This window comes from Asterias rubens, chromosome 6 (genome assembly GCF_902459465.1).
Source record: "Asterias rubens chromosome 6, eAstRub1.3, whole genome shotgun sequence".
Taxonomy (NCBI): domain Eukaryota; kingdom Metazoa; phylum Echinodermata; class Asteroidea; order Forcipulatida; family Asteriidae; genus Asterias; species Asterias rubens.
In genome coordinates this window covers 11723266-11745404 of record NC_047067.1, presented here as the reverse complement: position 1 = coordinate 11745404, position 22139 = coordinate 11723266, and the positions used below count along the sequence as shown (strand labels likewise).

Sequence of the window (22139 nt, the reverse complement as noted above, 5' to 3'; positions counted from 1 at the left end):
AATATTTTTTGGACTAGGACAAACCTTTAATGCAAGCCTAATTATTAATTTTGCTGACATTTCAACAAAAATTACTCTCTCAACATACCTTTAAAGGAAATTGGGAACGGTTGGTGCGTGTGGGGGCTGGTCCAATTTCAGTTCACACAACCGCTTCTGTAAACCAAGTATGGTGAAAGTGCCCATACGTAGTGGGGGATCAAGCACATTTGATCCATTTTTATAAACCATCACAAAAAATGAGTGATTTGCCAAATTTGTGAGCGAGCAAAACTGAATCCATAGGGAATATCATTTTCTAAGTTGAGCGACTGTGGTGTCAAAACAAATTTAACTGTTTATTTGGTCTGCGATGCGGGATAGTTAAGTTTTATTGGTAGGGAAAATAGTTTTTTTTTAATGTAAATTCCAACATGTTCCATCTGTCACTGTTGGTTTCACTCTTCACCAAGGTTTGATATGTTTCTTGCTGCTGTTGGAAAGGAAAACATATCAAAGATTGGAATTGTTCATTTATTTATTTATTGGTAAGTGTAGAACTTTACTAAGTTAAATAAATTGATTATTACAAATGTTTTGCCTTTAAAATTCTAATTTTTCAGGCCCCTGGCATGCTAGGGGACATTCGGTCATGGAATCAGGGACAATTTTTATGGTTTTAAGGGCAGTTTTCCATGATTAGTGGGGCGGATAGAAGAAATGTTTTGGGAAATTGTGCCTTTGATGATACACGCATTGAATTAGGCGCACAGTCATGAGAAAGATATTTGGCTTTTGGGCCATCGCAGAATAGCGGTAGAAAAACAAGCGTTTTTTAAACGTTTTCAAAATGGCTGCCACTGCTTGTTATTCTACCTGTACTACTGGTAGTTCAAAGGACAAATCTGCGAATGGCCGTGTCACCAAATATCTTTCTGTGTGCTAAATCCTATGCTTGTAATCAATCAATCAATCAAAGGTCATTTTTAGAGCGCCAAAATCAAGAGTTTGTTCTAAGGCGCTGAGGCACAGTTGAATGGTTTAGTAAGCCTGCTGGAACAGGTGAGCTTTAAGGAGTGTCTTGAATAAGGTGAGTGAGATGGCATTTCTGATCTGTGTAGGAAGCGTATTCCACATTTTGAGGCCATATACAGAGAATGATCTCTCTGCAAAAGTAGAATAGCGAGTTATTGGCAGAACAAAAAGGGAACATGAGGTAGTTGAACGAAGATGTCTTTGTTGAGATATTAATTCGAGCATATCAAAGGCACCATCCAAAGACCTACCTGCCATACAGTATGAACATGCAGCCATTTTCATCTAGAAACTGATTACTTGTTTTATAAATTTGAAATTGGACTGCAATCCTATCATTTTTTTTTAATGATTTTGATCCATCTTGAAAGTATATCCCTTTAGAGACCATTTAACAAAATATTTATCATCAACATATAAAAACATACAGCTCCTTGACTTTGAGTCTTTTCCCTCCTTCCTTCTTTCTGCTCCTCCTGTATGTTACCAGAGCGCGTAAGGACTCAGTGATATCAGTTGAGACTCAGCAACTCGTGGACACGCTTGAAGCATCGCGAGCTGCTCGTAGAGAGAGGTACGTATTAGTAATTTTTTGTTTCCATCCTCTTGTGGTAAAACCAGCCCATACTCTCAAACCCTTCCCCCTGTAACCCTAACTGCAACAAGCAATAGAGAACATCAGTGTATGTTTAAAAAATTAATATTCTTTATCCCCGATGCAAATTTAACATCTCTTAAAAATTATCGTTGCGGTACCCGCTGCCAAGACATAGGATTCGAACTGCCTCTAGCTACCGGGCAACCTCGGTAGTCTAGTTGGTATGACACTGCTCTAGAATTGCAAGGGTCGTGGGTTTGAATCCCACCCGAGTAACATGCCTGTGATATTTTTTCACAGGACTCAGGAAAGTACTGAGTATACAGTGCTATCACACATCGGTGTATGGGTAAAAAAATAAATAAATTGATATTCTTTATCCCCGATGCAAATTTAACATCTCTTACAATAGAGAACTGTTGATAGTATAAAACAGTGTGAGAAATGACTCCCTCTGAAGCAACATAATTTTTGAAAGTGAGGTAATTTCTCACTAAAATATTTGAATCTCAGAAAGACTTTTGACCTGAAGCCGTTCTTAGGCATCTGAAAGCGCAAAAGCTTGGCAACGGGGGTGTTTTTTCTTTCACTATTTTCTTGAAGGCATCTGAAAGCACAGTTATTGGTGCAACAAGGGTGTTTTTTCCCCATTTTTATCTCGCAACTTCAACAACCAATTGAGCCCAAATTTTCACAGGTTTGTTATTCTATGCATATGTTGGGATACACCAAGTGAGAATACTGGTTTTTAACAGTGTTCAGTGCCTTTAAAGACAGCTTTGACAGCACTTAATGGGACGTGACATCATGAGGAAATAATCATCCAAGCGAACTACGGGGGAAGTTATCTTTGATAAAGGTGTACAATGGTGGATTTTTTTGCAAATTGTCAACAGGAGACCAGCTGGATGACAGGAAAATTAGCAGGATGGCAAATTGGAGGTCTCTTTTATTCACACTGCAAGGTCGTGCATATATAATGCAGATGTTCAAAGCTAGATTTATTGCATCTCCTGGACAGATGCCAACACTCATCAAACTATACTATATAGCATTTTACAAAAGTGCTGCACAAAATCGGCCAGGGATTTTTCAAAAACAAAAGAAGCGTACCAACTTTTGGTTTTAATCGTCTTTCAATTTGTTTTTCTGCAATCCACTCAAATAGCGTGGGTTGTTGTAAAAAGCAGTTTCAAAGTTCCTTGCAATGGAGTGAGACCTTAATCAGGGTGTAGCATCAGGTTCCCCGTACAAGATGGTCTCGTAGCGATTATAGTTCTTATTGTCTACATAAGTACCAAGTGTGACCAGCTTGCCAGGCTACCAAGAGCCAAATTTGACTAGCCTGCTAAGCTACACAAATGTACCTACACATGTTAGCACTCAGGTGGAATAGCCGTGCGGCTACACAGCACCCTAGTGTGATTCGCTTGCCAGGCTACATGTAGCTAAGAGCTAAGTCTGACTTGCCCACCAGGCTTCCTATAAGGGCCACCAAGTTTGAGCAGCCCGCCAGGCTGAGAGCCAAATTTGACCAGCCTGCCAGTCTATCAAGAGCCAAGTTTGACTAGCCTGCTGAGCTACCTAGTAGCCCTTGTGGACTTGCTCGCCGGGCTACCTACATGTAAGTGCTTAGTTTGACTAGCCTGGCGGCTATCTAAAAAGCCAAATTTGACTACTTGCCCACCTTGCTACGTGTACGTAGGAGCTAAGTGTGGTTTGCTCGTCAGGCTATCTAGAGCCATGTACCTAGCCCGCCAGGCTGTCTGTTAGACAAGTTTGACTAGCCCACAGCTTCCTGACTAGTGTTTGCACATCGGGCAGTGACTAAAATTGAGCTCAACAGAATAGTTGCTTAAAATCCCATTATAAGCATATTGTGTGTGTTATGAGGGCAAAGCTATTAAATTTTCTCCTGTCATATTATTTTGATGAGCAGTATCGCCTATGAGGCAGTGAGTCCAAGACCTGGGCTAGAGTGCTTATTTAGTTTCTTTGACAGGCTCTGTAACCTTTTTACTGTATAAGGTCAACATAGCTCTCTGTTATTCATTTTAGAATTCCTGCACGTCCGTCTTTCTAGTCAATTAGTTCTTTATTCTTATCTTATTTCGTGATGTTGCATTTGTCTGTCAATACCAAGTCATTGTTTATTATTGATGAGTGAATTTGTTTAACTTTTGGGTTGCATCCTAAAAGATAAAGCACACATCATTAAAACATTTTTTTTAAGGAACTATTGATCATTTTGAATTGTGCCATCCCCCTTATTTGCTGACATTTTCTTTCATTCGTCCATTAATTCATTCATTCAAATCACGGCGTTAGCAGAATTGGAAGTAAATTTACAATAACTTTTTTTTTTTTAAATTGAAGACTGCGTAACAGCAAAGAGTTCAAAACATTTCAAGAAATTTAGTTTATTAATAGATTTCATGACATTAATCATATTGTTGAGCATAGCAATTTGAAACACACAGCCACCATTGACTGTCTCCACAATGTCATTCATTATCATTTGTGAAGTGCATTTACCGGGATTAAGTTGCCCATTTTAAACTATCAAAACAACTTTACCGGTACTTTAAATCTACCTTCTAACAGCAGTCCCAACCCAGTCCAACTATACCATGTCCTTACTCCACATACATGTAGCTGGAATAGTTTTATTCAAAGTGCAGATTCGAAATGATAGAAATGCCTCAGTGCTATTATATGTAAAGTGCATGGGCAAATTTTTATGGAAATTTCCCGAAAAAAAGTTGCCCATTTCAACTTTTGATCAAACCTTACTTGTTAATCTACCCATTTCTCCAACCCTCTTTTCTTCCATGTACTTTCCCCACATAGTTGGAATAGTTTCCTTCAAAGTGTAGGCATAGAAATATTTCTCTGCTTGGCGGCTCTTTCAGTCAACTACACAATGCAGACGTCCAGGTTTTGATAAATTGATTCTGTTACACATCATCTGTCCTGATGCATACCAAGCTCATCTTCTTCAGTGTATAGTGCTATAAAAAAAATAGGTATTAATAGTGCAGGCCTGTATGCTTCGTTTTTGAAAGAGCAAGGGCACCAAGCATTTTCTTCTTGGTAAAGGGCACCATACGTTGAAATTGAAATGTTCTACTGGAGCATTTCAAGGGCACCAAGGCAGCACCATGCATGGGCATGGATGCAATCACCTTTGTTGCCTCTGTGAGGTATCGGGCCTGATAGTGGCCATTTATTGTGCCCAGTCCAAAAGACACTTTGGGCGCAGGAGAGATGCAGATCGCAAGTGGGCCTGCAATAAGTAGATGATACATTTATAATCATTTAACGATTTTGAGGGGTTAAGATACATGAAAAGTTGTTGTTGTTGTTGTTGTTTTTTTCCCCAAAAAGAATGAAGGAGTTGCCAGCGTTCAGGAGGCTTCAGTCAGTAGTTTTTATAATACACTATAAGATTTATCTCATTACACGTCATCTTGAAGTGCTTATAGTTTTAGCTCTGTTTGTTGCATCTGAATAAGAACTGACCTTTTGTTTTATCTTTGCATGATTGTTTGTATTTCAGAATGAGAAGAACGGTATCCGATGTGTCAATGGACGTAACAGAGAGGATCATAGCGAAGCACAAAGCGAGGAAAGGTAGCATTGATGGCATAGACAACGAGGTGTTCAACAGTATTAGCCCTTCACCCAAAAAGAGTGGTGAGTGGCTCTTGGAGTGAACTGTATGAGTTATATTCTTTGCCCTCCCTGCAGTGGTGTAAGTGGACCTTCGTGTTGAAGTATTAGACCGATTGTTTTACATGTAAAGGTTTAAAAGGTGCTGGGGCTCAATATGCAGCCAATCAAACCAGGAACATCGGGGTGAACCCCTTCAGTACTGATAAGTACACTGGGTTCTTTCATGGGCATTCACAACACACTGGGCATGTGGCTTTTATTTTGTCCCATCCGAAGGAAATGCTGTGGTTATAAGTGTCTTGCTTAAGGACACACAAGTGTCACAACTGGGACTCGAACCCATCACTCTGCTGATCAGAAACATCATAGCTCTAGTTCGATGCTATAACCTGCTCAGCCATGACACGTCGGTATGTCCACAACCTTTGTGTGATTTTGTTTCTTCTCCTAGCCTAGTTTGTTTTGATTTTGTGCCAACAGAGGGCGATGTTCAGATAGTTAAAACACTTTCAGAAATTATGAATAAGGACTTAACAAATTCTGGTCCTGTTCAGGAAACTGACTCACTAAACATTGGTTTAAACCTAGTCAAAATTGTTTATAAATAGAGAGCAAACAAACGCACATATTACTTTATACACACACACACAAACATGATCCCGTAAAGAATCCCTGTGTATACAAATGTGAGATTTTGGAGTTAGTCATTACTCGTTTCCGTCAGGGAGTTCCAGGGTATGCTTTTGGTAATCCAAGCATGTCTCTGTTGATCGTGGGAGTGGGGTCAGAACAATCAGAGCGGTAGTGGACCTCAGGTCAGTTTAATCCCAGTGGCCTTCCTGACTTTGAGGTGTCAAGTCAAGGGGAGGAACTTGGGGCGTTTTAGGAACTCATGTCTCGGTTAATTCTCCAGCGACCGGCCTCGCCCATGGGTCTCACTCTCTGCATTCGCACAGGGAGGCGTCTACCAGGTGAGATTTCAACACTCTCTTATCTTTTACTTTTTCACACCTACAGCTCCGGAGGAAACCAGAACCCCCGAGGGCGCTCCGGCGGCACGCATTAGTGATTCTGATTCTTATGGGTCGTCAACGACAACTTCCGGTGAAAGATTGCGATCTTTGAGTGAACCTATCGATCCGGCAACCGGGAAGAGTAAGCTCGAGAGATGGGGCAAACATCTTAAAATGATTTGCCTTTCCTCAAAACTTTATTTTCTTTGTATTGATGTAGAATTTAAAGACAATCAAATTACCATTGCTTGTTCCTATTAATGCAATAGAAATACACCCAATATAAAAGTGCATGAGTTCTCTCTGGCTAAAAACAATATTAACGATTGACTCTCGTTGTTTTTTCTCAAAATGCAACCACCAAAGATTTTTTGACATTTTGTGTTTATTTACAGTATGAGTGATGAAAACTAGAGAATATGTGATGGGCACTGTGAAAATGAGCCACAAGGGCAAAAATGATCTTATTGGGTTTTATACATGGCTGAAAAGAGTATACAACAAGCTTCATTTTGACATATCTTACACACTTGTGTGATGTTTGGTTCAAAAGTTAGGACCTTTTGAAAAAAACCATACTTGGGAAACAGCCCAAGGGATGAACAAAAATAGCATGTTTTATTCACCTTTATCGATCAAAGACGAAGTTTCTATTTAAGGCAATTGGAAAATATAGACCCTGAAGAAGCATAAAAACCACATTAAAAACAAAAATGTTTGTTCCCACTCTCCCATCACTCAAAAGCCCTGTACTGGAAAGTGGGTTGTGCGACAAGCGAATCATTTTTGCAGAGCCCGTCACATTTATTACAAAAACTGAATTGGTGTACTAGGGTAATGCTGTTAGCGATTGTTTTGGCAGATACTTGGATCTGAAATGCTTTTAAACTTGATAAGAAATAAACTTTTACTTTGAAACAACAAAACATGCACTGAGAGAATGAAACTACATTTTGAAAGGGAATTGCAGTGACTTACTTTGAGATGCTTTGTCCAAAAAATATCAATTGCACAACCAACCTTGAGGTTTCATCACCTTCTTGAAAACTGCTTTGCGAATCTCATTCATGCATTTCACCATGGGCAGACAGTATTTTTTGGTCAGACAAATTGTAATCGTTTAGAGTTGACTATTTCAGTTTAGTCAGAGTTGGAATAGCTCACAGGGGAATTGTGTGTCTAGCAATTCCTTTCAAAGGATGCAATTGCCACTTGGAATTAATTTTGACTGGTCCTAGGTGTTTTTAAAAAATCCTTTCAAGCACCATTACCTAAGTGATACATTGATCATAGGACATACATTTATCTACCAGTACCCGCTAATCCACCTATCAGACGCTCGAACTGCATACAAAACCTATAACCTACTTCCATTTTTTTTATTGCACACTGCGTATTGTGAGTGTCAATGAGTCACGCTCCGTATACGGACAGTGCAAAAATTACATTCTAAACTTTGTGCGCGTGTATTCCGTTTGGTGCGAAATAACGTTCTGAAATATTAAACTTTGCGCATTGCACTTGAGACTGGAAGATTAGTACCACAAGGTGTCCTTATTTTTGTTTGAATCAGGGTCAAGTTAACCTCTCAGAGCACCTGGCCATGTGTCTATGATACATTTGACATATGAACTCATCATTTGCACTAGATGAAAGCAAGACAGTGACTAACAATTGCACCAAAGAAAATCAAGTTGTATGTGTAATATGTAATATGAAGTCTTCACTTCTAAACCACAGTGAAATCTGTCACACTTCAAATTCCACCTGTCTTTGCCAGGCTTGAAAAGCTCAGCCTCAATTTCAGAAACTCATTGTTGAAGTCTAACACCTAGGAGGCATAATAACTTAAGAAATTCTGACCAGTTGTCAACTATTAAAGGCAGTGGACACTATTGGTAATTGTCAAAGACCAGTCTTCTCACTTGGTATATCTCAACATATGCATAAATTAACAAACCTGTGAAAATTTGAGCTCGATTGGTCATCGGAGTTGCGAGATAACTATGAAAGAAAAAAACACCCTTGTCACTCGAAGTTGTGTGCTTTCAGATGCTTGATTTTGAGACCTCAAATTCTTAACTTGAGGTCTCAAAATCAAATTCGTGGAAAATTACTTCTTTCTCGAAAACTATATGTCACTTCAGAGGGAGCCGTTTCTCACAATGTTTTATACCATCAACAGCTCCCCATTACTTGTTACCAAGTAAGGTTTTATGCTGATAATTATTTTGAGTCATTACCAATAGTGTCCACTGCCTTTAAATGTCGCATTACAAGACCAGTACAATTCCATCCTTGGTTAACCTTATGATCAACAAACAAAAGCTTGTATTTTGCTGTCCTTGTTTTTAAACTGTTTTTGTGAGGGACAGTATACTGGGATAAGTTTGTCTTTTTGTGTAATCCTGGGTCGTTTGCCCTTATCTTGGGGGACACAACCAAAAACATGGAAATGAAGTGAAATGAAGTGAAAAGAGGTTTAGAAGTAAGTGATAAAAATGAACAATAATTTATTTCTCAGGGAGAACTTCTTTAGAAGATTACAAGCCGCCGTCGGATAGAGGGACCAGCACAAAACAGTCACGATCTCGCAGTAGAAGGCAGAACGTCGCCATCACAGCAGCACAGATTAAAGAAGCCCACGCTATCGGTCAAAAACTTGTGGTAAGTTCTGCCTCCAATGACCTTACTATAATACTTCAAATAACAAGTTCTTATATTATTATTGACTGGCAATGAGGTAACTTGTGTTTGTCTATTCCCCTAGGACCAGGGCCGAGAGAAATAGGCCCCTCTTTTGGTCACTCACAGGCCCCAGGGGGAATAGACGTTTACACTAGTTACCGAATTATGCCAGTCAATATGTGTCTTATAAGACAGCTCGGTCACAAATGTGAAATAAGAACAGAAATCTGGAAAAGAAAGGAAGTTTTGTAGTTGCTGTTCACGGTTCAAGTCAAGAGAGGGCGTTTTAAGCGGGCACTATTTTCAAAGTCTAGTGCCCGCTCGGGAACTAGTTCCCAGAAAAACACGCACGCGCGATCACTAGACTATATTAGTTCATCCCACGTGACCGTGTTTCAGCCAACCAGAATACAGAAAAAGCAAGAGGTGTGATATAATTCGCAATAGTTCCTCTATGCGCTATAGTGGCTTTTTCATACACAAAATCAACCTCTACCCTCGCAGGTACCCATTTATACCCCTGGGTGAAGAGAAGCAATTATAGTTAAGCATCTTGCTCAAGGACACCTGGCCATGACTGGTATTCAAACTCTGATGACTTAACCACCAGAAATTAAGTTTGATGCTCTTAACCACTTGTCCATGACACCCTTCTTCACTCAATGTAACAGGGTCAACAGTAAAAAAAAAAAAAAAAATGGCTTCTGACTGGCACTTTCGAACAAAACTAGTGTTTGCATGGAAGAGATTGGCTGATCCGAGTTTGGCACTTATATCCCCTTGTACAGTTGTAAGAGTTTGCCTTGTTCCCTTAACAGGAAGATTATCCAAACAAACAAACTTTTGGTTGTTCCGAAAAGAACCTGCCCTGAATACCATAAATGACTCGGTGTGTCTCAGTTTTTTTTATGAGTATTCATTGAAAAGTGACCCCTGTTTAATTTTGTGCAGGAGAGGAAGCTTTCCATTACCGAGAGTTCTCAACCTTCGACCTCCCCATCGGCCTCTGACCTCAGCGACACAGCCAGGAAAGAACCAACTCGTGCCATGCCATCAGTGTCTTCAAAAGATGTCACACCGGTCGAGGAGATTCAACAGGTAACGGCCGCCAAGAATGAGGAAAAGACCCCGTCGTCCAGGGATTCCTCCAGGTCAAGAATCCCCACCAAGGTGGAAGTCATTCCAACGGAGCGGGACTCCAAAGTTTCCAGAAAAACAGAAACTATTCAAGTCGAGAGCACTTCAGTGAAGAAACTCCCCTTGGACAGTAATGAACAAGTTTCAACAAAAGCCGTGCCTGAGAACTTGTCGCATGTCGATTCTGGAAAGGTCAGTCCAAAGAAAATTTCAAAGAGGCCTACTCCAAGAGTTACATCTCCAACTAAGCTTGAGTCTCCAAGAGGTTTATCGAAAGAGAAGAAATTACAAGAAAAGAGGTCATCAAACAGGTCACCAGAAAAGACATCAAAGGCAAGTGTCTCAAATAGCGATTCTGACAATTCTTCTCCGAGCAAGGTTCGTCTCAAACGCCCGGAAATTCCTCAAGTTTTGAATGAGTCTCGCAAAAGGCGCAACTCTAACGAGAGTAGCTCATCTTTGAGCGATGGCACCATGTCGCCCACTCATCGCATTGCCAAGACGAAGAGTTCAGACAGTGACTCGAGGGCATCTCCAACTTTGCAAAGACATCCCCGAAAGGTCACTGAGTCACGAATTCACGAACTTGCAAAACCAAAGAGAGTTGAGATCAAGAAGGATTCGGCTCGGAATGGGGATGTGAAAAAAACAGAGAGAAAGACCCCGACATCACCTGAGAAAAAGATCAAAAGTATTACCTCTCATTCTAGAACTGAGAATGGAGGCATTGGGGACAAGAGTAGAGGAAGGGACAGTCCAAAGCTAAAAGAACCCACTGTGAGTGTGAAAGCAAAAGTAACTCAAAAACCGCCCCAAACTAAGGACAAAGCAACCCCTCCAGTCAAAGCCAAAACGAATGGAGTTACTTCTGCCAAACCTACTACAACATCTAAGACAGAAACCCCTACTGCAAAACCTACCACTACAACGAAGACAGAAACCCCTACTACAAAACCTACCACTACAACGAAGACAGAGACCTCTACTGCCAAACCTACCACCACAGCAAAGACAGAAACCCCTACTGCCAAACCGACCACCACACCGAAGACAGAAACCCCTACTGCCAAACCGACCACCCCAACAAAGACTAAAGAATCTAAGATCGGAAGTAAGATCGGAAGTAAGATTGGAAGTAAAATAGGTCAGGGGAAAACCACCAGCCGGCCGCCGTCGCCAGAGGTGAAAGACATTGTCACTAAACCTCCGCCGTGCTCTCCTAAGAGTTCCAGGCCTAAAGAGCAGATACCAGAGAAGAATGATGTGAAGAGGCTTTCCTTGGCAACGAAAGACAAGGAGCTGATCGCCATCATGAGAGCTCGGGCCTTGAGCCTTCAAAGTGACGGCAGTGAAGAGGAAGAGAGAGTGGACGAGGATGCGAACAAGAAACCAGAGGATGTCCTTAAGGTACCCGTTGCCCAGAGACTTGTGACCTTTCAGACAGGTGACAAGCTGGACAGCAAACCTCCGATGCCACCAACATCGCCGAGCTCTCCTCGATCTCCTAGGTCTCCCAGGAGGACATCTCAGATTCAAGCAGACTCGGGTTCTCCTCGGTAAGTTTGCAGTTTTGAATTTGTCATTTATTTTACGGGTTGGGGTACTTTTTGTACTTTTTGTTTTCCAACAAAAGTAGGTACAGATAATTTTTCCAGATTTGGATTGGATTCTAATATACATTCATTGGCTCTAAGAACCCGAGTCTTCTGACAAAAATCAACAAAGAAATAAAAGTCAGTTGATTTTTCATTGCTTCGTAATGTTTTATATCTATAAAGAGACCTTCAATAAACAAACAAGAAAAACTGACTTGGAAACTTTTGGAATAATTTAGGGTTTTACAAAGAAAAACTGACAAGAGTGGGTGTGAACCTTCGAATTAATGTGCGGGCAATCCACCAACTGAGCTATCTAAACCCTAACATTGAGACAATCTATTTATTTTCTTCCAAACTTGAAGCAGGACCTCAACTCTTGTGGAGAGATCTAGTGCAGGCGTCCAACCAACTAAGCTATGTAGCCCTTTTCATGTGACCATCTATTTTTGTTCTTCCTAACCTTATGCAGACCTTCAACTCCTGTGGACAAATCTAGCGAGGCTGAAGAGGAGAATGATGAGTTGGCTACTCTATCTGTCTCAGAAAAGAAGCATATGTTCACCCGAATCTCCAAGCTGAAAGATGAGGAGGCAGCCAAGGCTAAACCTCGGAGACGGTTCCACCGTATCCGCAACAGCGAGCGATCTCAGACGCAACCAGTCACTCCGGAAGAAGTCAGCTCAGCGTCGTCACTAGCCAGCATGAAATCCAGTGAGAGTACAGTGACGGAAGTAAAGGAAGTCGAAGTTGAGGAGGACGACGTGTGCCGGCTAAGCCTCGCGGAGAAAATGAAACTGTTCCATGAGAAGGCTGAAAGGGTGAGGAAACCCCTGCCGAAGATGGAAGTTCCGAAACGCAAGCGGAGAACAGACTCTCGGTTTAAGACCCAACCGATAACGGTTGAGGAAGTGAAGGAGGCCAGTGATTTCTCGCCTCTTGCTCGTAGCTTCTCCAGGCCACCAGAAGAGGTTGCCAATCTGCCAATCGCAGAACAGATTGCACTTGTCTACGGCTCAACGGAGAAATTAGAAAGAAAGGGCTCACTGCAAGAGGAGACACTAATGCCTCGAATTTCAGAAACTAGCTCTCCAGAGAAAAAAGGAATCCTCAAGGAGTCGTCTTTTGATAAAGTAGACTCTGGTCCCGAGGAGCCGCCTAAAAGTATCCTTAAATCTGACAGTGAAACAAGTCCTGAACATCCGCCAAAGGGTCGTGGTATTCTGAAATCAGAGGAGGTGCAGAGTGATCCAGAAGTGAGGAGCATTCTCAAGGAGAGGTCTGATTCTTTACTCGGTGACTCGGACGAGACCAAAGGCATCCTGCGTCGAGATTCCAGCCGTGAGAGGGACGACACCGACTCGGAACGCACCGAGAAATCTATCCTCAAGAAGGAGTCCCCATCGGAGAAGCCTCCTCTGACTGGAATCATGAGGAAATCCTCGGACACATCTCCTGTCGCTTCACCACCTCCTGTGGCCTCACCACCTCCTGTTGCTTCACCATCTTCTGACGCCTTAACACCACCCAAAGAACCTGAAACAGAACCAGAAGTTGTTAGACCAAAGGAGAGTCCGCGAAAAGCCACCCTAAGGAAAGAAGATTCTCAGGATGCTGATGTGGACAGTGGAGCAGACGACCCTATCAAGAAGAAGAGTGGTTTAGCCATCGAGCAGCTTCGCCTCAGGAAGGGAAAGGTGAGGAGAGGTTTTTTTTAATTTGTAGAGCAAAAATATTGTCAAGGAGATTATTTATTCTTGTGGATATATAAACCCTTCAACAGTGTTTGTGTAAAATCTTTGTTGTTATATATTTCTGGTAATGAAACCAAAGAACCCTCAAAAAGGCCTTCCACTTTTATCTTTAAGTCTAAAGATACACAAAAACAAGATGGTAGGGGGTGGGGGTGAGTTGGAATCCTGAGAAGTAGCGACAAAAGATAATGTGAATCGTGGCCCAATTTCACTGCTCTGCTTACCGCCAAACTCTGCGATTACGATCACCATTCTTCGCTTACTGTGCAAGGGCCTAATTTCTGTCCTAGCTGTGTAAGCGTAGAACCATTGTCCATAGAGGGAAAGTAGGAAAGAATCCACTAGGCCAATTTTAATCTCTCTTGGTCATGTTCATACAGACATATTGCATACATTTCTGCAACAGTTATTAGGAACACGCTGCCTTGGATCGGACGAGTTGGTCTATAAAAAGCGTTAATAACTGTTTGTTATAAAATGCATATGGTTGGAAAGATGTTTTAAAAGTAGAATACAATGCTCCACACAAACTTGCCTCAAAATCGCGTGGTTTTCCTTTTACTTTGCGAACTGACACGGTCGGCCATTTATGGGAGTCAAAATTTGGCCGACCGTGTTAGTCGACGAGGTAAAAGGAAAACCGTGCAATTTCCTGGCGTGATTGTGAGGATCATTGTATTATACTTTTACAACATCTTTCTACCTGTAGGCATTTTATCAAAAAACGGTTACAAACACTTTTCAAAGACCAACTCGACGGATCCAAGGCAACGTGTTCCTTTAATATTTTTTCCCCAGAATTTTCCAGTACAGCAATTTTACTGCAAAAGAATATTTCTCCGTACCCTGACCAATCACTGCATGCACTTGGTCTTTCACATCGATCCTGAATTCTGTGGAGTATGAACAGGACTTTATGGTTGTGTAGCAGGAAAATTGGGGCCACAAAGCAAAAGATCTACTCTCAGGCTCGTTATTAATTATCATATTAATTACTCTCCTCATCCTGTCTGGGTTACCCCCCCCCCCCCATCACCCCCATGGGAGGTATAAATGACTTAGATGTGACCGTACTAGACAGTCGGCTGCTTTAATTGTCAGAACAGAGACTTTGCAGATACTGATGTTTCTCTGGAGGAATTACTCAGTTTTTTCATAGAGTTTTGAACAAATTTTACTCCTGAAGATTTGTGTTTGATATAAGCATCTGAAAACAGGTTAAAAAGGGTGGTTATGCCATGCTTTCCAGCCCTGCGGTGGATTTCACAAAGGCAGTTCTTACTTAGGACTCGTCCTACGCAATGCTAAGAGATAGAACTGGTCCTAAGTTAGGACCAGTAACTCATCCTAACTTAGGACCAGTCCTATCTCTTAGCATTGCCTAGGACTAGTCCTAAGTTAGGACTACCTTTGTGAAATCCACCCCAGGTCATTGTCTTGGTGCCCTTGAAATTCTCCAGTAGAAATTCACAATGTCCTCATAGGGTGCTCTTCACCAAGAAGAAAATGCCTTGGTGTCCCTGCTCTTACAAACATGAAGCATTCAGGCCTGGTCATAAATGAGATGGGACTTTGCACTTTAATCTAAAGAATGGAAGACATTGCAGTTTGCAATCTGTGACGTTGGTCAAACCAACTGCCTTGAGCCATGTGAATCACACACACCATCCAGTGCTCAATAAAGTCTTTAGCTACGCAAAGGATACTTGTAATCTTCTCTATTGATGTCACTAGGGCCTCTTAATTAGGGTTAAAAGGATTGGGGAGATAGCGACATTGGAAGAAGAAGCGACTTAAACCACGCATGAGATTGTTTTGAGAGCAAGCAAGCTCGGGGAATTGGTCCGCCGCAGAAATCGATACACAAATAAAGAGCGATTAAGTGCTACGGGTAAATTCGGCTAAGGACACAAGTGCTACTTTTGCTTTCCTTCTACGGTCATTTTTTGTACGCAGGTGTTAAAGGCACTGGACACTAATGGTAATTATTCAAAATTGTGGTTAGCATAAAAATGTTCTTAGTAGTGAGCAATGGAGAGCTGTCCATAGTGTAAAACATTGTGAGAAACAGCTCCCTCTGAAGACGCATAGTTTTTGAGAAAGATGTAATTTTTTCACTCAAATTTGTGCAACAAGGGTGTTTTTCTACAATATCATTATTCTCTTGCAACTTTAAAGACTAATTGAGTCCAAATTTTCACAGATTTTTTATTTTATGCATTATGTAAGCATACACCAAGTGAGAATACTGGTTCTTGACAATTACCAAAGGTGTCCTGCAGTCGATTTCACGAAACGCTAGGATTAATGCTATTTTGAGTCAGGATGAGTAACCCGTTCTAACTTAAGATGTGTTCAATGCGTCCTAACGGCTTCAGATATGGAACTGAACTTGTCCTAAGTCCTAAGATTAATTCTATGTTTGGAAGAGTTTGGTAAAATCGACGGCAGTGCCTTTAAAGACAGTGGACACTATTGGTAATTGCCACAGACCAGTCTTCTCACTTGGTATATCTCAACATATGCATAAAATAACAAACCTGTGAAAATTTGAGCTCAATCGGTCGTTGAAGTTTGGAGATAATAATGACAGAAAAAACTCCCTTGTCAAACGAAGTTGTGTGCTTTCAGATGTTTAATTTCGAGACCTCAAATTCTAAATCAAATCCATTGAAAATTACTTCTTTCTCGAAAACTACGTTACTTCAGAATGTGTTTTTACTATCAACAGCTCTCCATTGCTTGTTACCAAGTAAGTTTTTATGTGAACAAATATTTTGAGTATTTACCAATAGTGTCCACTGCCTTTAAGCTGTGGACACAAGTGGTACGTTTGTTTTCCTTCTACGGTTTTTAAACATGGGAATTAAGCGTCAAGCTGTAGCAAGTTCAAGTGTGAAACATTCACTTTTCAATCATCTTATCGTCACAGGGCAATCTAAGAGCGGAGGGATACTCCAGCTCGGATTCAGAGGAGCCTGAGGGGCGGATCCGGGCGAGATCGACGCCAAACTCCCCCATTGTTGAGATCAGGACAGTAAAAAAGAAACAACTCCCAGAGTTGGACACTGCACAGAAAAGGTAAGAAAGATCATTGTTTTTTATTGAGGCCGTTGATTTGTTAAGATTTTCCTGATTGCATGATCTTCTCTTGTTGTCAAGTTTTTTTTTGAAAGAGGAGAAATTGCTATTGATACCAGGTACTGAATGATGACCAACATGCAAACTAACACGGTCATCCATCCACATAAAGGCGTGCCGATTTAGTTTGTGGCGTATAAGACAAAGCATGCAATTTCAGGGATATTTATGTGGTTCAGTATATTCTACTTTTTAACATCTTTCTATAGCGTTGGCATTTTATATTATAACAAACGGTTAAAAACGCTTCTCATAGACCAACTCGCTTGCTAAATTCAAATTGTTTGTGTAGATGCCTTATAATATACATGTACATAAAAGGAGTTGATGGTGGTATGGCATTATTCTGCTACCCAACCATGGGGATTGTATATTCGTTTACCTTTGTCAAATCAAACCACTGGTAGTAAGGTCCAGAAGTTGAAATATTTTGACAGTGTAAAGCCTGGTTCATACTTCCTGCTAATGCAAATGCGATACAAATGTTGACGTCACCGCGCTGTTTTAAAAATTTGCATTGAGTTCGCGGGAAGTATGAACCGGGCTTGAGTTTTATTGAGGACTAAGCCCTGCAGCTGTGAGCAGTCCTTGCCCTAAACACATGTGCTTGGCTAAACTGTAGGGCTATAACTTGTTTCCTTTAAGATGTGATGACAAACAAACAGCTGGCTCTCTGGTGGTAGATCTTTGCCTGCCATTTTGCAAATGCCCCCCCCCCCCCAATGATAACTCAGACCTCTTTGACACTGACCTGTGTGTGAAGTGTGAGTAATATTTGTGGTGTAAACAAAATAATAATCCCTACAAAAAAGTTCCTATGTATAGGCGAAATGCCTATAGAATTCTATAGGATTTAAATAGGATTCCTGTTGCATTCTTCTACATTTTTATAGATTTTTATCGGCACTTTGATTCCAATAAGATTGTTTAAAGATTCTTATTAGGTTTTTTTGGCAAGGGATAATTCAATCTTGCACCATATCACGCAGGATGTTGGCTCAGCAAATTTGTTCTTCGGTGATATTTTTTCCAATATCTTCCCTGGCTACCGGTCTGTTTTTCGCAGGTACTGTTTCAGTTCCATAATGATGTGTTTTAGGGGTCTGTTTTTGTTTTCCATTTTCACTATTTGGCCGAACCAGGCAAGTTGGATCTTGAAGATAACGGGTGAATATTAACTCGCAACCAAAAGAAACCAACACAAAAAACAAACACCTTTCAACAAAAGTGACAAATTGATTGACAAATGGGGCCCTCCTTGTCATGGAACTTTTTCTCACAACGCTGCATTGTTTCTGTTTGTTATCGTTTGGATTGTGGGAGAGGAAAGGTAAACAAATTCCACACAGTTGGAACAAGTGGTTTTTGGATGGACTGTGACAGCTGTTACAGGTTTAACACTAAGGAGACAGGTTGATGAGGTCAGGGAGCTAGATGAGATCATTCTGCTTGCATACACTTTGTGTGACCTTAGAAAGTAGGGCAATCTGAATCAATGGAAACACAAAATTGTGCATTTTGTTCATTTTGTTCCTTCACAAAACTTTGGTGACGTACTGAGCTTCAATCTGAGTGCAAACCTTTTGCCTGCTACACCCTGACCTCTTAAGTGGTTGGGTCCCTTTGTAATCATTTTACTCCTTGTACATCAATCTCATCATCTCGGCTACTAAACGAAGACCTATAACTAGTATTTCTGGCTTCTTTTTAGAGATGACTGTTGGTTGACCCTGTACCTACCTTCCAACTTGAACTCTTTAAGTCGAGAGTGACTTATGATCTTGGGGGATTATGGGACACACTTCTGATACAGAGAACAAGTCCAGTCATTTTTTATCAAGGTCCCCCTTAAAATGTCAAGGAATGAATCAAGTGAAGCGAGAGTGAATTTGTCAAAGGAGTCAAATAATTATTAGCAGACTCAAATCAATTTGTTTCTGGTCGATTAAGGAATTGTTGAACCGGAAACCGAGTACTTTTTTTTAATATCGCTCTCCACTAACCATTAAAAGTTGTTTACTTTTATAAGAGCAATAACAGCTCGTCTATTTGAACAAAGTATGCAATGTGCACAAATCTAGTTTTCTGACTTTAGCGTGAGAAAAGAAAATTGACATTTGAGAGCCTCTTCAAAACAAAAACCATATCAGTGGATTATTTTTTACGTAGGCTTATCCAGGGTTCCTTTACAGAAGACCGTGGGTCAAGTGCCAGTTAAAATACCAGAGTACCAGTTAAAGTTCACTCCAAGTGGTCTGGCTGGATTGTTGAAAACCATCCCTATTATGTATTAAAAATGGACAGCAAGTGCCAGCTGGTCTGACTGACTAGTCCCACTGAAAAAAACAGGCAGGCCCTTTTATCTGATATACCAGCATTCCCCCTTAAAGGCAGTGGACACTATTGGTAATTACTCAAAACAATTATTAGCATAAAACCTTAATTGGTAACGAGAAATGGTGAGAGGTTGATAGTATACAACAGTGTGAGAAAGGGCTCTCTCTGAAGTGATGTAGTTTTCGAGAAAGGAGTAATTTTCCACGAAATTGATTTCGAGACCTCTGATTTAGAATTTGAGGTCTTGAAATCAAGCATCTGAAAGCACACAACTTCGTGTGACAAGGATATTTTTTTTCTTCCATAGTTATCTTGCAACTTCAAAGACCAATTGAGCTCAAATTTTCACATGTTTGTTATTTTATGCATATGTTGAGATACACCAAGTGAGAAGACTGGTCTGAGACAATTACCAATAGTGTCCAGGGCCTTTAATGCCAGTTAGAACACTTTGAGGACCAGTCAAAATTCACTACAAGTGATCCAACTGGCTAGTTCAGTTTGAAAAGCTTCCCTATTATAATTTGAAATATTATATGGACTTGTGATAAAGGTGATGGACTGGCTGGCCAGTCACTAAAACAGTTAAGGGCAAACCCTGTATATATACAGCACTAAGTGTAACTTAAATTTCATGACCTAAAATTAAAAATACTTAAAAATCAAAAGTATCTCAAACTAATTCAATCAGCTGACTGTGTCAATGCACATTACTCATTACTTTTTACAAGTTGTGAACACTTTGGACACGATCCAGGGTCCATTATTGTGCTGTACTCAAAATCAACATTCCTCTTGAACTTGAACTTGAACTTGAATGACAGACTTTTTGCAACATACTTCGAGTGACAATACATGACGCATTAATAAAGTACAGTGACACAAGTCTTTCAATTCATTGTTTTAAAATATTTATAAACAATTCTGTTTGAAAGTTGACACTTTTCTAGAATTTGTTTTCTGGAAAAGAATCTTTTATGAATGGGTATAATTCAGGCATGTATGTTTTGTTTTTGAAAGGGCAAGGGCACCTAGGCGTTTTCTCTTTAGTAAAGGGCACTCTATGAGGACATTTTAAATTTGCACTGGAGCATTTCGAGGGCACCAAGGCAATGCCAAGGGGGCATGTAGGCATTCGCCTTTGTTGCCTCTGTAAAGTATCAGGGGTCGATTTCACAAAGAGTTAGGACTAGTCCTAACTTTAGGACTAGTCCTTTAGGACTAGTCCTAGGAGATATCAAAAACATATAGCTAGTCCTAAGTTAGGACGAGTAACTCTTCCTAACTCGAGAACAGACTAGTCTTAACTCTTTGTAAAATTGGCCCCTGGTCTGATAACTATACATGGCAGTCGTACTTATTCCCGATGTTGCCAGCGATAGGGCCACAGAACTTCACCTGGTATATTGATCTGTAGAATTCATTTCCGTTTTCAATCATTCTCTGATATCTCCGGAGGAAATACGAAGTCATGTAGGATACGGCTAATTTCAGTATAAATCCCTGTGGGGATAAGACTCTGGATTTGAACAGGGTTTGATTCAGGGGCCAATTTCATAGAGCTGCTTAAGCAAATAATTTGCTTAAGCACGAAAATATCTCGCTTATTTTACACATGTTACTGGCCAAAATTTCACACCATTTGCATTGCTTGTGACTGGTATTTAGCTGTTTTTTACTTAGCATAACAATTGAGTGGAGTATTGGCCGGTAATCTGATTTTTTTAAGCAAGGATTTTTTTGCTTAAGCAAAATTTTGTGCTTAAGCAGCTCTATGAAATTGGCCCCAGGTGGTGTGTACATGTATTGGATCTCTACCTATTGACCCTGCTGGGGTGACTTGTGGCTGATTCCTTGTTCTTGTCCAAATCTCAAAAGCTGCTTATAATTAAAGGCACTTGACACTATTTGTAATTACTCAAAATAATTGTTAGCGTACAAACTTACTTGGTAAGGAGTAATGGAGAGCTGAACTTAGTATAAAACATTGTGAGAAACGGCTCCCTATGAAGTAGCAAAGTATTTGAGAAAGAGGTGATTTCAAATATTGAAAGACTTCAGGCCTGGATCCATTCTTTAGGCATACAAACTTGTGCATGCCAACAAGGATTTTTTGTGTGAGTTATTCTCTTATCTTCTAAGATTAGAAGAAAGCACTGACTGAAACGCTGAGTTGTTCAACCACTCGTTCTTCTCAGAACCACTACAGCCCATATAAAGGGATTTTGTACATGTCTCTGCAAACTGGACCCTATTGGTAATTGTCAAAGACTAGTCTTTACAGTTGGTGTATCTCAACATATGCGTAAAATAACAAACGTGAAAATTTGAGCTTAATTGGTCATCGAACTTGCGAGATAATAATGGAAGAAAAAAAAAAACACCCTTGTTACACGAAGTTGTGTGCGTTTAGATGCTTGATTTCGAGACCTCAAGCTCTAAATCTGAGGTCTCGAAATCAAATTCGTGGAAAATTACTTCTTTCTCGAAAACTATGGCACTTCAGAGGGAGCTGTTTCTCACAATGTTTTATACCATCAACCTCTCCCCATCACTTGTCACCAAGAAAGGTTTTATGCTAATAATTGTTTTGAGTAGTTACCAATAGTGTCCACTGCCTTTAATTTGGCCCCTGCCGTCGATTTCACAAAGAGTTAGGACTCGTCTTATCTCGAGTTAGGACGAGTAATTCGTCCTAACTTAGGATTAATCTTAATGTCTGCATGCTACAGCACAGGGTTGGGACTCGTCCTAAGTCCTAAGATTAGTCTTAAGTTAGGAAGAGTTTTGTGAAATCGACGGCTGGTCTCCTATTGGCTAGCAATGTAACAAATTGGGTTCATTGTCTTTCTCAATTGGTTCTGTCCTTGGTGGCTTTGTGCTTATTGAAGTGGCATTTCTCAGAATTATTTGGGAAATCCATGTTGGCATTGTGTAGTATTTGCAAAGATTTGCCGCGTTATCAATGCGTGATAACTTCAGATCTGAAGTGTTTTATCTAAGCATTAGATACGGTCTCTTCAAATTTACCTAGTGATAATAGGATCATGAGTGAATGACCCTGTATGGCTATAGCTAAAATAGGACTGGTTGGAAGCTGCGTTTGTTCTCTAATTCATCAACTTATGTATCCAAACTTTAGGCTCATTGAGGATAAAAAAGGGCTTTACTGTTTTAACATAATATA

The 22139-nt window shown here is 40.5% G+C and overlaps 1 protein-coding gene across 1 annotated transcript in view; it reads left to right on the top strand.

Annotated features, from left to right (window-relative positions):
• LOC117291180 (serine/arginine repetitive matrix protein 2-like) overlaps positions 1–16765 on the top strand; it is a 56520-nt gene extending 39755 nt beyond the window's left edge. The window contains exons 5-11 of the mRNA XM_033772760.1: positions 1505–1588; positions 5172–5308; positions 6305–6442; positions 8825–8967; positions 9940–11681; positions 12193–13417; positions 16407–16765. Coding sequence (XP_033628651.1) covers positions 1505–1588; positions 5172–5308; positions 6305–6442; positions 8825–8967; positions 9940–11681; positions 12193–13417; positions 16407–16559 — 3622 coding nt within the window. The 3' untranslated portion in view covers positions 16560–16765. The remainder of the gene's footprint in view (positions 1–1504; positions 1589–5171; positions 5309–6304; positions 6443–8824; positions 8968–9939; positions 11682–12192; positions 13418–16406) is intronic.
• The last annotated feature ends 5374 nt before the right edge of the window (positions 16766–22139 follow it).